This window comes from Odocoileus virginianus, chromosome 9 (genome assembly GCF_023699985.2).
Source record: "Odocoileus virginianus isolate 20LAN1187 ecotype Illinois chromosome 9, Ovbor_1.2, whole genome shotgun sequence".
Lineage (NCBI taxonomy): Eukaryota > Metazoa > Chordata > Mammalia > Artiodactyla > Cervidae > Odocoileus > Odocoileus virginianus.
Window position 1 is genome coordinate 68,106,522 of NC_069682.1, and position 21,631 is coordinate 68,128,152.

Genomic DNA, 21,631 nt, shown 5'->3' on the forward strand with positions numbered 1-21,631 from the left:
AGCTATTAACAGTTAAGTAGCACTGGGATTGAAGGCCAGGCACTCTGACTGGAGCACATAATCTCCTGATGGCTGGAGTCAGCCCCCAGACAGACCATAGAAAGAGGGGAGGTATTTATAGACTCAGAATGCTCAGTGTAAAAAGTGGCTTGTTTTCTGGCTTCCTGGAGAATAGAAAGCAGAAGTTCCTAATCTCAAGACCCAAACTGTAACTGGACACTTTATTTTGGAAGCACCTATCAAGTGAACACTTTATTCGGGAAGCACCTACAAGTGTATGCAAACGCCTTGAGGGTGACCTGGGTGTGGCCTGCTCAGCTCTGGTCCCCTGCTGCTTAGCTGTTTCTCTAAGCTCACGGCTGCGTGTCTCCCCAGAGGAGACAGGAGCTAGGTCCCAGTCTGTGGCAGGTCTGATGTGTTGGCGACGGCCAGTTGAGAAACCCTCGGAATATTCATACGTTACTGCTGGTTTCTGATGATGCAACAGTAATAAGTACTTAACACTGCAGCATACCAGCTTTTCAGGTCAGCATTCTCAAAGGAACTTAGTCTGTTTCTCACCTCTGGAAAGACAGAGCTCATGGCTCCAATTCTTACCTCCACAACAGTGTTAAAAGGATCAACTTAGGAACTTTAGGAGCCATACAAGTTATTTCTATGAGTCGGCTCTTTCTGGTTTCTCTTCTAAAATACCCCTTAGTTTTCTCCAGTGCCCTCGTCTCACAGTACTTGTTCAGCACTTCTATACAATAAGTGGCACCGAATGTTTCATGTTATTGCATTTAAAGCTGCTGAGTATGGATGGGGACCTCCCTTGTGGTCCAGTGGCTAAGACTCTGCACTCCCAACACAGGGGGCCCGGGGTTTGATCCCCGGTCAGGGGACTAGATCCTGCATGCTTCAACTAAGACCCGGCCCAGCTGAATTAATTATTAATATATTATTATTAATTATTAATACACGTTTAAAGCTGGTAATAAATTTCTTTCAGGGCACTACTTTTCTGGAAGAAAAAAGAAACTTTAAATCGAATGTTTGCTTTCTTATCTGATAAGGTACCAACCCTCTTGGAATACACTGACCCAGCAGGACAGCAGTTGCTGCCTTCAGAGAGCTACTAATTCCCCTTCATTAGTAATGGGTAGAGAGCCAGCTGGCCTGGCCCCCCTACATGAAGCAGCCTCTATAGTTTATCTTGTCTCCTACATTCTTACGGGCCAAGGGAGACTGGGATCTAAATCAGCCCTGGATTTGTTTCTCTGCTTTGCTTCTTACTAAAGTGTCTGTGGGCAAGACACTAACCTCTCTACACCTCGGTTTATCTACAGAAGGGGAGATCACCACTTTACAGGGCTGTGGATAATATCTGTTCCCTGCTTGATACATGTTGCTATTTTGAGGCAGCTCTTATTTTTCTTCACCTGAGGATACAGGCACCATGTGACTTAAGTCACCCAGCAGTAGTGAGGAGACCACTGAGCAGGTGGCCCCATCTGGGCTGTGACAGGATGGATAGACCGACACGACGTGTAAAGAGATGAACAGCAGCTCCCATTAATAAGCACGAGGCTGGCATCTGCCATCCATCCACAGAGATCAAACACATGCCTCATAGTACTGAATACTCACTTTAGCCTCAATGTGTAAAAAGAAAAATATCATCAAGCGGGGACCTGGAATGAACACAAAAGTTGTCAGGTTTAAATTAGGTCTGAGTTATGGTTTGGTCCAGAATATCAGAAGCATGGAAAACCAGGTCCACGGCCTTTCTTTGGGAGTATCTTTGATCATCAAAGAGTTTTATCTCCCATCCAACAGAATGCCTAGCAAGAGCAACCTAGAAAGCGAAATCCAAGAAGGGCTGACAAGCTTTCTCCCAGCTCTAAGCACGCAGAAGTGGCAGCCACACTGTTGCCTTTAATGAATTCCTAGGGCACACAGCTGACCTCGGAGCCAGGGCCCCCAGTCAGCAACAGTGGGGGACAGACAGGCCTGCTTCATGGCGATGAGACACCAGGGGACTCTTCTAGAATGGGATGACACCATGAGGTCTGAGGATTCAAAATACCCCCTTCCTTTACAGTGGAACCCTGAGCTCACTGAAAATACTGATGTTTTTTTAATGCATGTGTATAATTCAGCACTCAACATGTATAATTCACTTGAGTCTTGAGTACACTACTGGGTGTCCTAGCAACAGGCCAGCTTTAACTTGCTCTTAGTGTATAACCAAGCAAAGTCGGGACACTGCCCCTTCGGTTTTAAAAGAGAATTTGTTATTTCAAATTAATATTGAAGTTATCATCATGAGAAAAAAATAAAAACTTTATTGGACTCTGTTACACTTATTTTACAGTTTAGTATTGCTTTTAAGTGACATAAGGTGGGGGAGGGGCGGTACACAGTGATGTTATTAAAGTTCAGGACCCTTAAAAGTCTTAATCTGGCTGGCTCTTCTTTAAGGAAAATGGGGTGACTGCTTTACACCGGCAAAGTAAGTTATACCTTCGTTAACTGTCTCCCGCATCCCTGGCAATTTTATCCCTGAGCCATGGCATAAAGTACTGGTTTAAACGGTGGCAGTTCCAACAGTTCCTATCAAGCCCTGCTTCCTGACCCCGCACCTACAGCTCAGCTGAGACTGTCCCCTCTAGGCCCTGTCTAATTCTGTAAGAAGCCTCAAATCTCATCTCCATTAGATTACAGCTGAACATCTCTGACCTCTGACTATTGACCAGTCTCATTTTAGCCCACGTGGAGATGGGCAGCTACCACCAGTGTGCTTACAGTGGTTAAGCACTTTGCAAAGTAATTTTACTCTCTAAATGCTCTTCTGTACCAAGATAAACTTTGAAACAAAGGAAACACTGAGCTCAGATGGCTTGTCATTCACCTAAGGTCGTAAAGCATAGTGTATACTCAGTATTTACTGATCAGTCTGACAGAAAATAACAAAGCATGCTTCCGAACCCAAACAGCCATCTTCAGAGACCACCTCCATCTTTCTTCTAGCGCAGGTTGTTCCTCTCCTCCTGGTTTTTCTCACCATATAAACAGAACCACCAGAGATTTCAGGTGGCTAAACTAGCATCACTCAGGAATCGACCTCTCTCCCACAGCTAATCAACTGGCAAGTTAAAATGTTTAGTTACTGAGGAGCTCTCAGCTGTCCATTTCTCTCTATCGTCACTTGACTTTTCTGTTTCAAACCTCATAAGAACTGCCCTGGTCTCATTCTCTAGATCCCTTCTCCATACATCAGCCGCAGTGACTGACGAGACCATCTGCCCATGGCACTCTCTGTTCCCTGCTGGCCCTGCACAAGGTCCAAACTCTTCAGTGTGGTTTACAAAGCCCTTTGTGGCCTGGTCCCTGACCACTTCTCCCCATTAAAGCTTCACTGAACACGATATTTTTTTTTTAAATCTCCCTACCCTTAACATAGTTTAGTCTATCCTTCAGCAATGCCACTCCACTTCCCTATTCCTCTCATTAGTGAACTCCTAACATTTCTTGGCTTAGATATCACTTTTCCGGGAAGCCTACCTTGACACTCCCCACCCAGCACCTCTCCTGTGAGTTCTCTGCAATTCCTAAATCACAGCACTAATTACAACACGCTGTATCACCTGTCAGCTCATTTCACCATCTTTGAAACTCTTTAACTCCAAGTTGGCAGAGCCGGTGTCTGTCATGTTTAAGGCTGTATCCCAGGCCTGACGGGACCTGGTACAGAACACGCAGTAAAGCTTCGCTGAACAAGCAGACTGCTCTATCCTACATCCCTGTGTGCTACCTCTCCCAAAGAAGCTTCCAGAGAATGCAAGCCTTATCTCTCATCTACCCCAGTGTCTTGCCCAGGAAAGATATTTAGTAGAATTTCTGAATGAGTTCAAGACTTTACTCACTGGTCAGAGCTTAAATTTTAGAAGGACTAGGAGGGCATTCTGGAAGATGCTTTATAAACCTTACTGCCCAAAGAAGTCTAAAAAAATGAAAAACCTAGAATGCTGCTAACTCATCAAAGCTGTTAAAGAAAGGACCTTAAAAAGCTTAAGTCTTTCTATTTTAATCAAATACCTTTATAGTGCAAATATAATATATTCACATGCATTTATAGTTTTACATACTCATAACAAGATAATGACATAGACTAAAGCTGCACCAGTTTTTCAAGTGAATCTTCAGTTTAACCAAACATACAAAGCGTTTATTGAAATTAACATTTCTAGCAAAGCCACAGGCTTGAATCAAGCAGCATCAATGCTGTAGTATAAAAATAAAAAGGAAATAAAAAAAACTCAAGACGTAGAAGCAGCAGCCATACCAACAACCCCTCTTCTGGGACAAGACCTGCACACAAGACTCCTTTCCCCTAAGGGCCTGTATCACACAGTAAAGACTTTCACAGAAGAAAACTGTCATAGAAATGCATCATTATAATTATTTTGCTCTTTAAAGATACTGCAATAGAAATATATTAATGACAACCTCAAATATCCAGCATTTTTCTGTCTTACATTTTAAATCAAAGTTGTAGGAACCTACAAGTCTTAATAAAGAACTCTCTTCACAGCACAGCTGTAGTTCACTTTAAAACACAATCTGTTCCTTTTGCTCTCTATCCTTACAAATAAACATAATAGAGATATAAATGAAAGGTTCTGATCCTGCATCAAGCATTATTCCATCTTGCCCTCCGATATAAACGTGGATATAGTCTTATTTGCAGAGCATTTGCTTAATATATTAGTTGAAGCGAAAGTAAACAGTATATAAGCTTTCAGCAAAGGAGACCTTTATGAATTTCAGTGGTGTCCTTGGCACTCAGAGCTTCAGCTGAAGTCTCGATTGGTGAGGACGAGCGGAGCCACGAGGGTCCAGACATAGAGGAGGAGGCAGACCCAGCTGGAGCTGATCTTGACCCACACAGCTGGCCACTTGCTGGTCATGCTCTGGAAGTTTGCATCAGGGCTGAGAAAATAGCAGAGAGTTAGGTGGTTGCTGCTGTTGAGTCACAAAGTCGTGTCCAGCTCTTTTGCAACCCCAGGGACTGTAGCCCGCCAGGCTCCTCTGTCCATGAGGTTTCCCAGGCCAGAATACTCCAGTGGGTTGCCATGCCCTTCTCCGGGGGATCTTCCCGACCCAGGAATCGAAGCCACGTCTCCTCTTAGCTGGCAGATTCTTTACCACTGAGCCACCTGGGAAGCCCCTGAGAGTTAAGTAAAGGAGCCTAATTTCAGCATACAGCGGCCCCTCAGCAAAAGCTAAGAAATTCTCCACTGAAAGTTGCCTGACACTACTCTGTACTCAGTTACCAGAAGGGACTTGAGAAAGTTGTTATTTTTTTGTTTTTATGAGCAGGGGGCTCTGCCACTCAAACAGCTCTTTTAGCCTGCATGAAGAACCCTGACCATTCCTTGCAAAAAGTTCTCCAGGAACATCTGGCTATTCTGCTGCTGCTGCTGCTAAGTCGCTTCAGTCGTGTCCGACTCTGTGTGACCCCATAAAGGGAAGCCCACCAGGCTCCCCCGTCCCTGGGATTCTCCAGGCAAGAACACTGGAGTGGGTTGCCATTTCCTTCTCCAATGCATGAAAATGAAAGTGAAGTCACTCGGTTGTGTCCAACCCTTCGCGACCCCATGGACTGCAGCCTACCAGGCTTCTCCATCCATGGGATTTTCCAGGCAAGAGTACTGGAATGGGGTGCCAAAGCCTTCTCCATCTGGCTGTTCTACCTACTGGTAAAATTCAAGACTGAAATGAATTTACTGAATCTTCCCTGCTTTACCAGATGTTTCCTTTGATCAGAATACTCTACATGGCCATCTCTAGACAAAGGAAACTCAGTGAACAAAGACAAGTCAGATCGCTTTATGTCATGATTTTCTCTCTCAAGTTACTCAAGTTTGGAAGGGCTTCCCATGATTTTCACTGTAAGCACTCCAACTGGATTTTAAATGCAAGAGGAGAAAAAACAGAAATATTTCAGAAGAGCGTGAGCACCGAACACACTTTCTTTATATGGGTAAAAGAAGGGGATTCTGAGGTCAGGCGCTCTCACGGGCAAGCCCAAGGGGCTAAGAGGCCCTCCCTGGGCTCTCTGCCTCCTACCTGTACCAGCTGGTCAAGGTCATCATGGTGTACAGCGAGGCCGAGCAGAGCATGAGGTGGAAGGCGGCATAGCTGTACTGCACCCCCTCCCGCTCGTTGTCCACTGCCCGCCGCGGCCGTCCACCCTCCTCCTCACTCGCGCCGTTGGCAGCCGCATCCCGGAGGATCACGCTGTCGCTTCCTGACAGCGTCAGCTTGCTGACTTGGCTATTGCTGGAATTGCGGATGCTGGAAAGTGATCCCAGGAAGGTAAGTCAGAAGGAGGCCATGAAGATGAAGTGCTGTCACGGGCCTGTGCACGTGAGGCTTATTTCTAAATTGCTCCTGCTTTGGGGACTGAAGGGCTTCTGAAGGGTTTGCTTAAAGTTCTGATCTGCTGCCTGTCATCACAAGACAGAGACAGTATTCCTAACAGTTACAATTTGATGCTTCAACTGCCTGGAGCGGTTTCCCAAAATACACTATGCTTATGGTATCTGCTTCCAGGACTTCAGAAGGATCTCTCCTTTGCTAGGAATGCAATGCCCATCTTCGCCCAGCTAACTTACTCACTCTTTAACTCTCTAATCATGCCGTGTCCTCTAGGAAGGCTTCTCTGACGTCACCCCATCACTAGGCTGGATTAAATTTCTGTAACTCCTTACTCTGCCTTCTGCCGTATCACTTAACCACTCCTGTCTTCCTTGCTATTCACAGAACTTCTGGCAATGACCTTAGTCATCTATGCATTTCTAGTACACAGCAGATACTCGAAGTTTTCTAAATGATTGAATTTTAAAAGTACATATAAATAAAGGACAAATTCCACATGAACATCTCAGCAGACATTAAAAAAAATTTTTTTTGGCAAAAATCTGATACTTTATGATAAAACTCAAACTAGAAATAGAAAACTTCCTCAAATTGATAAAGGGCCTCTATGAAAAAGTTGTATTTAATAGTGAAAGATTAAAAGCTTTCCTCTTAAGATTAAGAATCAAAGGAAATAAACAAAAATAGTCACAGAGAGCATGAAAAAAATGAACATAGCTATAAGCCAATAAAACTTTATTTAGAGAAATAGGAAGTCAGCCCAAGGGCTGTAGATTGCCAACCCATATTTTAAGCAATCATTAAAAAAAGAAAAAAAGGGAAAAAAGGGTAAAACTATACATTATATGTGCAAAGCTGTCCAAATTATGACAAATTCATATGTATTTCAGAATAGTATACTGTTATACTATTATATAGTGTGTTCTCTATTTTTAAATTATATATCAAGTGATATAAATTATCTATTTATAAAAATATACATAACAATACAGATACAAATAGATCATAAATAGTAAATATAAGCAAAAGAAAAAAGCTTGAAATAATATGTGCCAAAATTTAACCACAGAAGAGGTGAATTTAGAGGGAGGACAATTTCATTTCCTACTTTAAACTGCCCTCACTCATGCTGTTAGTTTATATAAATATATCCTTGCCTATTTGTATTATTTCACATTTTAAAATTACTAAGATATCACACACTATTAGATAGACAATATCAATAAAAATAGGTGAGAGAATGAGTGCAAACTGCTAACATAGCAGTTGTATCTGGGGTCTTGGATTAGCTACCGACTTGAACATTTCGTGCATAAAATTCTCCTAGTTGCTTATACTATTTACAATGATCATAAAATAAAGATTGCTTTAAAAAAAAAAGATAAGCCAACCAAATTTCAGAGCCACTGTTCTAGCTAATCGAGAGTCAGGTCAGGCAAGGGCGTTATGTTCCTATACAAAGGAGAACGTATCTCTTAGTAAGACTGGGGGGAATTATTTCACAAGAGGATTTACTGAACTTATAGAAACTACAGGGTTAACTGAGGCAAGTCAAAGACTTTTTAACTTACCTAGAATAGGAAAGGGAGAGAACAAAGACTAAGAGCCCAATGAAATTCTCTTTATTCAGAGAAGGCCCACTCTGTGATGGCACAGCAGGGGTAGGGGCTGGAGCAGTTGTATTCGAAGGCGCCAGGGTGGATGAGGTCATGTGTGTGATGATGCTCAACAGGCCAGGGTTGCAGGAACGATCTGATGATGAGAAACTTCTTTTTATCTTTAGGGATAACTCATCGGGGTCCAAAAAGATTTGAGGGGTGTGTTTACACATCACTCAGTCAACACAATTTCAAACATGAGAATGTTTTATACTCCAGAGAATCTGCAACTGGGCAGTCAGCAACACATTTATGTTGTAACCAAAGACCTGGTTTTCGAGAAAGGGCAAAGAAACTACAGCAACAGATTATTTGTCCAATTTCATAAATGTCAATCTTGATTTCACTGGTTTTGAAGTTTAACTAGCAAGTCTTTGGGGCTCAACAGTTGTGTGCTTAAAGCATAAGGAGTTTACGCAGACTTAGAGAAGGAACTTACAGTTACCAGAGGGAAGGGTGGTGGGGAGGTTAGGATGGACATGTACACACTGTTATATTTAAAATGGATAACCAACAGGGACCTACTCTGCTCAATGTTATGTAACAGCCTAAATGGGGAAATGTACAACTAAATCACTTTGCTGTACACCTGAAACTATCACAACATTGTTAATCAACTGTAATCCAATATAAAACAAAAGTTTAAAAACAGATAATTTGTTTGCAAATTAAGGCTTGAGTCAATAAATTTGGCCTGGTTATTTTTTTTTAAAAAAAGCACAAGGAGTTTAATCCCTAGTCCTGTTTCTGCACAGTTACATAGGAATACAATAAGAATAAGTTGAGTCATCACTAGATGGTCTGCAGTAATGATTTTCCTTGAAAACTAGTCCACAGGATACCCTTGAGAAACAATCCCATAAGATTTACAAAAGGAGATTTCCCGCAGCTATTTCTTCTGAAGCCTGTACCACCAACATAAAATTCAATTAACATAGTTCTACAAAGGGCCAAAACAATGCTGCCTTGTTCAGCTCTTAACTAATCTGATTTAGTCCAGGGCAAAGCCTGGACTACACAAAGGTCCTCTAGGTGGTCCTTCAGGCTGTCAGCTCTCAACAACTAGGAGCGGACATGGAAAATAAAACTTGAAAGGTAAATACCAAGACACTGTACATTTAAATGAAGTTTTTGTCTGTTCACTTGTTTGTCGGACATTTGCTCCAGTTTGGTTCTGGCACCCACCAGAGTAATTTCGTACTTTTTTTTACTCCTGGTGTGGATGGCACATCTTGTGGGATCTTAAGTCTCCCAACCAGGGATCAAGCCTACGCCCACAGCAGTGAAAGCTGAGTCCGAACCACTGCACTGCCAGAGAACTCCCATTTCTTACCTTCTTTCCGTCAAATGAATGTACTATTAAAATTTCCTTACCAGGTTCATTGGACATGGCTGACCACGTGAGGTACATGGTGTAGAGGGTGATGAGAGAAGACTGCAGGAGGCCGGAGCAAGGCTGGTGTTCCTATGGAATCGAAAAGAAAACCACACCATAGGAACTGCAGTGGCCAAATTTCTAAAACAAAGCGTACTTCCTGGGACACACTGAGCTGTTATTGAGCTGCTGATTCTGCTTGACAGCTGAAAGATGACAAGGAACCTTTCAGTTTAAGTCAGCTTGAAAAATAACCAAGAAAGAGGAGGCAGGTACCACCAATTCTCAGGCATTTCATAACCTTGGAAATCCCTGTGGATCATACAAAGGCTTGGATTTACCACTAGTTCCCTGGTATAGTGAAATCAAAGCTAGGCTTTGCCCTTAACTAGCTAGGTAACCCATCAACTCTCTGGACCTTCAGTTTTCTCACTTTTAAAAGGAGAGGTGATGTTCTTTTCATATTTCATATCTAAAAATCCATGAATTTTTAAAATATGGTATTTAAATGAGGAAACTCAGGAACATAAGTTGTGTTTTAAATATTAAAATCAATTGTTTTTCTAGTTTAATTCCCCTAAAATATCTCTGCTAAAGATTTCTAAGAATCATTCTTATGATATAAACAATTTTATAAGGACAATAAATTCTCAAATTACATAGTTTTTTTCTTCCCCTTAAATAGGGAAATTATTCATTGAATTATAATACTGACATTCAATGGCACATTTTATGATTAAGATATAATTATGAAGACTTTATCATGCTAAAGCAGAAAAATGTTTAAGTAGATAAACCTGGACATAAATTCATATAAAAGGTTACCTAGGTTTCAAGTTTAGCATTAATTAAAAATCTCTCATAAGAGGAAGAAGCAGAAATCATAACCATACCTGAATTTTTGGATGGATTGACAAAACAGAAATCACCACGCAAAGGATCAGATTGAAACTGATGAAGAACTTGTTTTCTGTGCAGCCGTCTGGTTTGGTGTAGTATTTGTACAGCAACCCGGCAAAGATGATTGACAGGATATAAAACAAGCTTGTGATAGACAGTAAAGCTAGAAAAAAGAAAATGAACATGAATGCTCACAGCTGTGACAGACTTTTAAACTAAAGAGGATCAATTCTCACCCAGTTTAACATAGGATAATGCAGTACGGCTCTCATAGAGGCTTGACACCTACCAGCATACCAGCATCTTGGATTCCCTTCTTCCATTCGATTTACCCATGATTCATTCCAAGAGTGAGCGAAGTCTACCAACAGCACCAGCTGGATGAGGATGAAGAAGGCAGCCCCAACCATGCCAATAACAAACCAGGCTGCAAACCAAAATCACAAAGTTATTCTTTACCACAGGAGCAACATATCAAAATGTTACTGTCCAACATACTAAAAAGGTTTCAAGTAAGAAAAGGGGACCTATTCTGTCTCAAGCAGTACAGCAAGATTATTCCAATTCCAAACTCAAAGGCATTCTGTGATAAGTGTTCTGTTGGGTTTCAGGCCTTTTAAAATCTATTCTAGCTTGTGCTAAGGGGAGCCCATGGTCTGACATTCCCACTGGAAAAGATATAAGCCCTTTCCTTTACTCATAGGGATGTAAATCACAGTGGAACTCCACAAATGTCATGTGATGCCACAATAAGGAAGCAGGTTAAAACAGGGATAGTGGAGTACATGGTTACAAGTCCTTATGTTGACAAGCCTGATTAACTTTGTATTGCCAAATGAGAAGGGAAACCTAAAATATTGGCAAACCATTAACATCTGGCTTCAGAATAGCTGAGAAGTGGGCTGAATGCCTCCTGGCTTTAATCAGTCAATTAATATCTTAATATTAGTATCAAGTCATGATAATTGGACACCATCTCATTTAATTATCAGTTCTGCAAAATCAGTAATGAATGCAGTCATCTGTAGAGTGTGTATACATTATAATTAAACCCTGTTAGAGAGAACCATACCTGTGTTGAAGTGGCCTCCAGGGATATAGAAAGATCCAACCATGATACCAACAATGGCAGCAATTTTGAAGAACCAAAATCTATTAAAATATAAAAGTACATTTATGAACTGCTATTTTCCCTTTCATTGAGAAAATGAACTTCTGAAATGCAAAAATAAAGCCTTACTAGCCACTTCCAACATGATTGGGCTTGTTTCTTCATCTGACATGAAGCTACTTCACTCAGTATTTCACACGATTTGAGGACAAACATTAGCACAGAGACCAAATCATTCACATTCATAAGAAAGAAACACATTACCTTAGAGTTTTCCTGCTTTAACAGCTCATTAAAGAACTCCTCTGCTTGTGGCCTTACCTTCACAAGGCTTGTCTAAATTTTTTCAAATTTCATACCTTCCAACCTACAGCCTAGATAATATATCCCAAGACTCTTTAACCATCCCTATAGATACTTGCCTCTGATGTATGGGTTGCTACAGCAACTGGGACTTAAGCTGTTTTTCAGAAACCGGGAGTTAGTTTTTGTCCAGTTCAAGCTGGCTAAGTCTGGTTGGGACTACTGACCCTACAACAGGGCCTGCACAGGTGGTTCAATGAATTCAGAGTGCCAAAAACTCCACCCCCTGATTATGTTAAGTATCCTGTTAAGAAGCCTGTAATTCAGATAAAGACCTGTGCAGAACACTGATTACAGCACCTGTTCCCTACCTTCCACTCCCACACCTCAGACTACCCTGCTTCTTTATCCTGTAAGTATCTACAGCCTCTGGCCTTCAGGGAGGCGGACCCAAGATGTGTCTTCCCATCTCTGCTGCAAATCTCAGCATCTCAGTATGGCAAGATGCACATCAGGCAAGTGACATAAATCCCTTGCCCACAATCACACAGCTCATCACAGGACCAAATCTGGCTTTCAGTCAACCTTTAAACACTGCTTTGCATGGCAGCATGCAAAGAAAGCAGCTTTGGAGCTGAACAGATTTGACTTTCAATCCTAGTGCCAACCCTCTCTAGCTGGGAGATCTCAGGCAATTTATTTAACCTCTCTGAAATACATGTACAAGAGGAACTGGGGATGAGGAATGGGAAGCAACAGAATATGTGAATCAGTGGCCCAAATATATTCACTATTTATCTTTCTGTATCCTGTCTAATGGCAAAGGCAATGGCATGCCACTCCAGTACTCTTGCCTGGAAAATCCCATGGACAGAGGAGCCTAGTAGGCTACAGTCCACGGGGTTGCAAAGAGTCAGACACGACTGAGAGACTTCACTTTCACTTTTCACTTTCATGTATTGGAGAAGGAAATGGCAACCTACTCCAGTGTTCTTGCCTGGAGAATCCCAGGGACAGGTGAGCCTGGTGGGCTGCCGTCTATGGAGTCACGCAGAGTCGGACACGACTGAAGTGACTTAGCAGCAGTAGCAGCAGCAGCATCCTGTCTAAATATATGAGGTATATGTTTATCTTTTAAAAATAGAAAGGAAAAAAATGTGTGTTTGTGTGTGTGTAGTGCCTAGTACAATGCTTGAACGGTTTCACAGGTATGCAGAGAAATCTAGGAACCTGAAGCAAAAATATTTTTTAAAAATACTAAATAAATAAATAATACAAAAAAAAAAAAGATTCTCGTTGTCCACTCTACCTCCACTATACTGCAGGGCTCCAAATGAAAATGACCTTGAGACAACTTCCCATATATAACAGATGAGAAGTATATCTGGGCCACTGATTTATATACTCTACTGCTTTCATCAAAATTGCAACATTAACTGCTTAAGGCAAAGATACAACACCATGATAAGTTAACAATAAATAATTCCTAGGTACCCATTGTGTATCGCTGCTCTGGGATCTTTACTCGTTTTCACATTTAACATGAGCAGAGAGAAGGCAAAGAAGAAAACAGCCAAGGCGAAGTTGATTCGATACACAGCTTTATAACGAACCAGCACATCACAATCTTTATCCATAATATCAGTAATCCTGGTACTAAGTCCTTCATCACAGAATCCAGGTATCTGGAAAAAAAACATTTTAATACTATGGGAATATCCACATTTAAAGAGAGATTTGATTCCACCATAGAAAAGTCTGGATTTATAAAACTGGCCACTTCAACAACCGCAAGACCCTCCTCTGGGACTTTTTGCTTTGGCTTTCAATTCACTTACAGTTTTGTTACCGAACAATATGAACAAGTTGCATTTTGAAAATAAAAGTCAAGTGCTCTTTTTTTGGCCCCTGTCTGCAAATGAGGGCTAGTCTAGATTAAATGTTTAAAATTAAATATACTTTATTTAAAAGGTAGAGCTTTAGGGCCACTCTTTTAGTATCTTTTCCAAAGTTGTCACACTAAAGATGTTGCTTCTGATACTACCTTTACTTTAGAAAAAGACTAATACCTTCCTATTCTGTCTCGACTAGAACGGAAATTTACGATCCCAGCCAATCCACTGAACTTGATTGAGTTTCACAACAGTGCAGAAATAAGTACTAATTACAACTAGAATTTTTGCAAAATATAAAAATAATTAAAACCACTACATTAATAAGGCTACTGTTACTTCTACTCACCTTCTTCAGCTGAGTCTCCATCCCCTCATGAAACATGATACAACAGACAATGGTGCCCAGGAAGAGGATGAAAGCATAGATGAGGCGAGTCAAGGTGGAGTTCTTACTGTTGGGACAGCAACTGCACAGCAGACAAGACGCGCCACCACAAAGGCACGGGACCTGTAACGAGCACAGCGTCCACCTGAGATGGCCTTCAGCGGCCTCCTTCCTGACGCCCAGGACCGAAGACAAGGCCCACCAGGCTCTGAGGGCCTTATCTGAGACCCAGAGCTGGGAGGAAGAGGTTAAAGGCCTGAGTTCTGGAGTTAGTATTACTTCTACCATTTTACCTCAGCAAGTTACAAACAAGCTTATTTATCCATCTGTAACAGAATCTTCCTTCTTCAGACACTGCTATATTAAATGAGCACTCAACACAATACTTAAAACATAGTAAAGGCCCAATAAGTGTTGGTTATGTTCCCACAGACAGCATATTTTATTTAAAAACAATGAATCTTAATCCTGAGAAAAACAGAAACCTAACTCCACCTGCTGATTTCTGAGAATCCTAGCTACCAAATCTAATATTACAGCATAAGGTAACATTACACAGAAACCCTTACAAATAATGAAAGCAAAAGACTTTTGGCTTCATTTACGAGTTACCCAGAGATTCCTCAAAGTTAAACATAGAATTATCATATGACCCAGTAACTTCAACTCACACATACACCCAAAAGAACTGAAGCAAGTATTCAAACAAAACTTGGACATGAATGTTCAAAACAGCACCAGCTACAATTGTTGAAAGGCAGAAACAACTTAAACGTCCATCAACTGATGAATGGATAAATAAAATATAGTACACCCACAAAGGGTGGAATATTATTTAGCCATAAAAATGAAGTACTGATAGCTGGTACAACATGGGTGAACCTAGAAAACATCATGCCAAGTGAAAGAAGCCAGACACAAAAGGTCACATACTGTGTGATTTCATTCATATGAACGGTCAATCTAGCAACAGAAAGCAGAGTAGTGGTTTCCAGAGGCTGGAGGGAGCAAGGAGGAGAGGTGACTGCTACGTGGATACTGAGTTTCTCTTTGGGGTGATGAAAATGTTCTGGAACCAGACATATGTTATGACAGCATAACATGTGAATGTACTAAGTAACACAATTATACACTTTAAAATAGTTAATCTTATGTTATGTGAACTTCCCCTCACTTAAAAAAAAAAGTCACCTGGTTCTTCGGTCAGCTAAACTCTCCTAACAAGCATTCCAGATGAGAGGACACACTTTGACTCATTCTTCCATATGACTGATTAGGAAACCACTTGAATTGCTTTGACAGGTGACGTTACCAAGTCACATTACAAGGATAAGCTAATTCAGAATCATCAGCAGCAACAGCAGATGCAGATACTGGGGGATTCTGGTTTACTGTATGGCCCCAGTAATAATCTTTTATGAGATAATGTCAGCAGTATATAGCACCTAGCATAATGCCTTTCATAGCAGGGGCTCCATATATCACGATAACCAGTAATATCCATAATCAAAACAGCCATGGGGAATTGACCACCCAGCCTGAGTCTTCAATTCTTAACTATAATCTGAGTCAAAAGACCATAACAGAAGTCTGTGTCTGGTCACAGACAGAGATACAGACATTTTACAGCTAAAAACAATAACATTAATTGCTTCTGGTTTATTTTGTCCACACTCACATGGTTCTAACTCCTTTAGCTGTTTTTCCTCTAGTCAATTAAATAAACTAATGATAAGTGCCCAATGTTTGCTATCGGTTGAATTATGTCCTCCAAAATTCACATGATTATGTTTCCTAATCCCCAGTACCTCAGAATGTGACCTGATTTGGAAACAGGGTCACTACAGATGTAATTTGGTAAAATGATGTCTTACTGGAGAAGAGTGGGCCCCTAATCAATCATTACTGGTGTCATATGAAGGAGAAATTTGGACACAGTTATGCATCACAGGGAGAACATCATGTGAAGATGAAGGCAGAGATGTATAAACCAAGGAACACCAAAGACTGCTTACCAAACCACCAGCAACTAGGGAAGAAGCCTGGAACAGAGTTTCAGAAGGAACTAACCTGGCTGATACCTTAATCTCAGACTTAGCCTCCAAACCACGAGCCAATCGATTTCTGTTATTTAAGTCATCCACTTTGTGGTCTTTTGTTACCCAGCCCTGGCAAACCAGTACACCTGCTTACTTGTTTATAACTGTCTGTACCTGAGGGTGGGGGGGTGACCAACTAAGCATTCTATTTTTTGCACTTTTACACAATAGGTACTCAAACAGTGCAACAAACATGTCTTACTATATGTCACGTCACTCCCCTATTTTCATGATCTGTGTGCAGGTTGGAAAAGAATTTCCAGACATGAGACAGAATGAGAGAAGAGAGTTGACTGGAGGGGGAGACTGGCTCTTAGCACAGAGGGCCAAGGTCCTGACAGGGAGACCAGGGGGAGCCAACTGGTAGAAGAGCGGGCCGGTTCAAGGGAGAGCCGACCCCTTCGTGAGTTAGTAGGAGACCCGGGTTTGATCCCTGGGTCGGGAAGATCCCCTGGAGAAGGGAATGGTACCCACTCCAGTAATTTTTCCTGGAGAACTCCATGCACAGAGAAGCCTGGCAGGCTACAGTCCATGGGGTTGCAGAGAATCAGACACAACTGAACAACTAACACTATTACTTTTCACTTTTATAGCCTGAAGACAAAAAAAAAATCCTGCTGGAAGGGTGGCATTAGGTGACTGGTTAGGGTGCTTAGAGGGTGAGTATTAGGGTGGGTATTTGTACCTAATATGGGGTGAGGGAGCAGGCTGGTTTAGATCAGGGGGGTTCATGGCAACAGTTGCTACGGGGCTCAGACAGTTTCAGAGATGACCTTGGTGTGGAGCTCTGCATCTGTGACCTTAGTATAAGGCTCCACACCTACTTCCATAAATAACTCTATTTGAGATAAGCCTGGGGACCCATTCCCAGAGTGCTTGCACCTAGACCAACCCTTGAGCAGCAGAATACAAAGAAACTGTAAGGGATGAAAAATAACTACCTGTGTGAACAATAAGATACAACAGGGCCACAAAGCAACTGCTACTTCTGAGCTGGGTATTGTGCATGACAGCACCAAGGCCGCGGGGGGGCGGCGGGGGGGAGCAGACTGCTTTAGCCACATCTCTTACTCAACCCACTGATCCATCCCTACCCACACCCCATTTAAGGAACCAGCTCCTCCATCCCTTGGGAGCAAGCAAGGGCACCCATTGCTTGTTGTTTCTTCCTCCTGCTTGCCTGGAATTCTCATCTGGCCTCTTACTAATTTTTATTGATTAAAGAGTCCAAGGACCCAGGCATACTCTTCCTGTTGTCCAGGTCAAACACCTTGCAGTCATCCTTGATGCCTTCTTTTCCCAAAACTCTCATTCCATTTATCAGCACATCAGCTCTAACCTCAAAATGTATCCGGAATCTAGCTACTTTCATAGCATCCTCAGTTATCACACTGGTCCAGTCACCACTATCATCTCTCACCTGGATTAAATGCAATAAATGCAATAGCTCCTCTCTTGCTGCTATAGCAACCTGCTGCTATTCAGAACCCTGAGGTAGTATAAAAATTATTTTAAGATGAAGACATGTGAGATTCAAAAGACACAGGGAAAAAAATGCCCTCTCAGAGCATTTCTCATCTGACTGAAGGAAGCAACTGCCATAAATTCTCCCTTCAAGGGAGTTTTATTGCCTTGAAGAAGATAAAAAGACCTCTGCACTCACATAAACAAGTACTATCACACACTTTCTTATCTCCTGCTTGTTCTCCTAAAAACCCATTCACCTTTCCTAAAGAAACCTCTTTATTTATCCCAGGGAAGCCCTTTCCTGCACACCTCCACCCATTAAGAAAGGCATATAATAAGTCCTATATTCTAACCACTCTTTCGAGTTATTCATCCCTGAGAACTGCATGTATGTGGGTTGCACAAGTACCCAACTTTTTTTTCCTGCTGATTTGTCTTGTCTTAGTTTAATTCGCAGGCCCCAACCACTAACCCACAGAAAATGGAATCAAAGTTTTTCCTCCTCTACACAGCTTTACCCTTTCTTTTCTACCATCTATTCTCCACACAGCAATCCTGTTCAAACTCTGGTCAGTTCACATCATTCTTCTTTTCTCTAATGGATCCCCATAATCACCTACGAGTAAAAGCCAAAGTCCTTAGATTGACCAAAGGGGATCTGCATGATTTGGCTCCCTTTACCTTTCTTTCTCTTTTATTATTATTCTTCCCCTCACTCACTCCATTCCCTGATACACTGAATTACTTGCTGTTCCCACTGAACAAAAGAAACCAATAAAATATAAAAGTGATTTATAGGTAGAAATGCTTTGATAGCATCAACTCAAATCTTGGCTTTACATCAAATCCACCATGTGTTTCAGGTTTCAAATTATCAATTTACTCCCTAATTAATGACCTTCTAACTATTTTCCCCGAAATCTTATTTTGTAAATGCTGCAATTTTGAAAACACTGTACCAATCAACTGGCCAGGATTTTTTTTACTGTGACAGAAAAAAGTACAGCAGAGGGCAAAGAATTATTTCATGAAGCTTGTATCTAAACAGCTGTATTAAATAAACCATGTAAGATTTCTTATTTTGGGCAAGGTCAAAAAACTGGAAAGCCACTGTCATTCAGGCCCTTAAGTGACCAACAGCTCTTCTGCTTTATGTTCAACAATCTTAAAGGATGGAAATACAGTCTGTCCCTAAGATAGGGTAGTGGAATGAGCTGAGATTGACTCCTTGGCCAATTAAGTCAGTCGGGGAATTAGGAAACAAGGAAATGATGTCAAGGAATCATGCCCCTGTGAAGCGAATGCATGAGTGAACTCAGCATATTCTCTTCCATAGATACCATAATTTTCCTTTCGCAAATATGACGTTTACAATTTACAAAGTGATTCAACCCATTTATTCACTTCATCCGCACAACAGCTCTGGAGGTGAGGAGTGCTGGGATGATGCTCCTCATCTTAAGGGAAGCCAGAAAGATATGACTTGTACGAGGCCCCAAAATGTTCAGGCCATGACTTCCATTTCTGAATAATAATCCACAAGGCCTTCTTCCCTTGAGCCAGAATAGCATCCAGGCCTTGGCTAAAAATCTCACCTCTGCCACATACTCTATAGCTTTGGCAAATCCTGTGCTATGGGATAAATATATTATCCACACACACCCCCTGCCCCCACCGCCCAAATAAATGACGCCACCCTAAGAAGGCGCCTGGAAATAGACCAGAGACCCCGGCCCAGGGAGCCCAGACCCGGGTTGTCCCCCCACCCCAGCTCCAGAGGAGTCCAGAGACGGAAGGCTGGCGGGGGCGGGGCAATCAGATTGTAAACAATGGAGACCTGGCCTCTTACGTTCCTCAGCAAACGCAGAAGGAGAACCGCCGCATCCGATCGCATCGCATCGTGGATTTCACCCTGGACCTCCCGGGATATATATACCCTCTGCAGTCCAGGGCCGGACCCCCAACCCCCGGGCCTCCGGGGCCCAGGCCCATTCGGGGCTCACGGCTTGGGGAGCCCTATCGCCGACCCCCCCCAACCCCCGCCCCAAGCCATAAGACCAACAGAGACACCAGATCCCGAACTCACCCAGCTGGCGAGGGAGAAGACGCCCAGCACGGCCCCCATGGTGACGCAGGTGATGGAAGTGGCCGATACCGGGGTTCAGAGCACGGTGGTTAACTGCCGGCTGAGGCGTCACCCCAGAAACGCGACGGTTTCTCCGGCCGGAAACGTGCGGCCTGCGTCACCGCGTGGCCCCGCCCATCAGCCGTGGGGGTTCGGGGAGAAGGCGGGGCTCCACTGGTAGGGTCGCGTGCAGAAGACGAGCCGGTTGCGTTCCTTCGCTTCGTTTGTATTCCGTCGCGCGCGCTCTATCAAGATCGGGGGTACAGGAGTGCACGAGAATGTATGACCAAGTTAAGAAGAGACTGACAAAGGACAGAAATACACTATGACATGTTGTGACTACTATGAAAAAATAGTATGAGGGCACATTCTCTCAATAAAAGTTTATTTAATGAGTCGAGCTTAAAAATCACCACCAGCAAACATTTGCATAGCCTATATGGCAGCTGAAGTTTCTTCTATTTAATTTTTCAGCACTGCTTTATTAAAAGACATAGATTGCCAAAAATAATAAGTTATTTGTATTGTAAGCTGAAAAGAATGAGAATCATAGAGTTGATGTGAAGCAGTCTCTCCTGAGGATAGCAAGAAAAGTAGACATTTTAACTGTGCCTTTAGATTTGCAGTCAGGTTGATGGAAACAAATAGCCCCAGGTCATTCACCTTAAAACCTAAATAAAGACGCAAACAATGGGCCGACCACCAGAGGTGTAGAATCGGTATAGAATTCAAAGACTCAAGAGACAGTTTTCTATAACAGGTTAACCTGGGGTATCCTCTAATGCACATTAATGAAGTCTCCTTTATGTACAGTTGGGAAGGTCTCCTGGAGGAGGAAATGGCAACCCACTCCAGTATTTTTGCCTAGAGAATCCCAGGGACAGAGGAGCCTGGTGGGCTACAGTCCATGGGGTCACAAAAAGTCGGACACAACTGAGTGACTAATACCATGTAAGGAGGAGGTAATTAGGGAGCAATCATGGAAAGACTTGATAGCTAACCTGAGGAATTTATCTTTAGTCTAAGAACAGAAGGATAATCCCAAAGTAAGCAGAAAAGATGGGCACTGTTTCCTAAAATGTGGCATTTATAAATCATTTGGGGTGAATGAAAGGATCTAAGGATTCACTTTTATGTAAATGTCTTCCCTGACCTAGGGATGGAACCCAGGTCTCTAGCATTGCAGGCAGATTCTTTACCATCTGAGCCACCAAGGAATCCCCAAACAGGACATTAAGTTACACTGAAAGGCAAAAGAAAAGAAGGAAGAAAAGTTATGACCAATCTAGACAGCATATTAAAAAGCAGAGACATTGCTTTGCCAACAAAGGTCCATCTAGTCAAAACTATGGTTTTTTCAGTAGTCAAGTATGGATGTGAGAGTTGGACCATAAAGAAAGCTGAGTGCTGAAGTTATTGATGCTTTTGAACTGTGGTGTTGGAGAAGACCCTTGAGAGCCCTTGGACTGCAAGGAGATCCAATCAGTCCATCTTTTTTTTTTTTCCCAACCAGTCCATCTTAAAGGAAATCAGTCCTGAATATTCATTGGAAGGACTGATGCTGAAACTGAAACTCCAATACTTTGGCCACCTGATGCGAAGAACTGACTCACTGGAAAAGACCCTGATGCTGGGAGAGATTGAAGGCGGGAGGAGAAGGGGACAACAGAGGATGAGATGGTTGGATCGCATCACCCACTCAATGGACATGAGTTTGAGTAAACTCCAGGAGTTGGTGATGGACAGGGAGGCTTGATGTGCTGCAGTCCATGGGGTCACAGTCACATGACTGAGTGACTGAACTGAACTGAAAGGCAAAGTGAGAGAGTCTTGTTTCAAACTAAAGAGAAAGTATGTTGGTGACTAGGATGTATTTAACATTTTTCT

At 42.3% G+C, this 21,631-nt stretch overlaps 1 protein-coding gene across 1 annotated transcript; it reads right to left on the reverse strand.

Annotated features, from left to right (window-relative positions):
• Positions 1 to 2,304: 2,304 nt before the first annotated feature.
• On the reverse strand, positions 2,305 to 19,863 carry SERINC3 (serine incorporator 3). The gene is made up of 10 exons (XM_020911461.2): positions 19,706 to 19,863; positions 14,015 to 14,176; positions 13,268 to 13,458; positions 11,432 to 11,511; positions 10,649 to 10,786; positions 10,353 to 10,522; positions 9,459 to 9,549; positions 7,998 to 8,178; positions 6,115 to 6,342; positions 2,305 to 4,974 (listed from the first exon to the last, which is right to left on the reverse strand). The coding sequence occupies exons 1-10, from the start codon at positions 19,742 to 19,744 to the stop codon at positions 4,836 to 4,838; spliced, it is 1,419 nt and encodes a 472-aa protein (XP_020767120.2). The 5' UTR covers positions 19,745 to 19,863; the 3' UTR covers positions 2,305 to 4,835.
• Between the last annotated feature and the right edge of the window lie 1,768 nt (positions 19,864 to 21,631).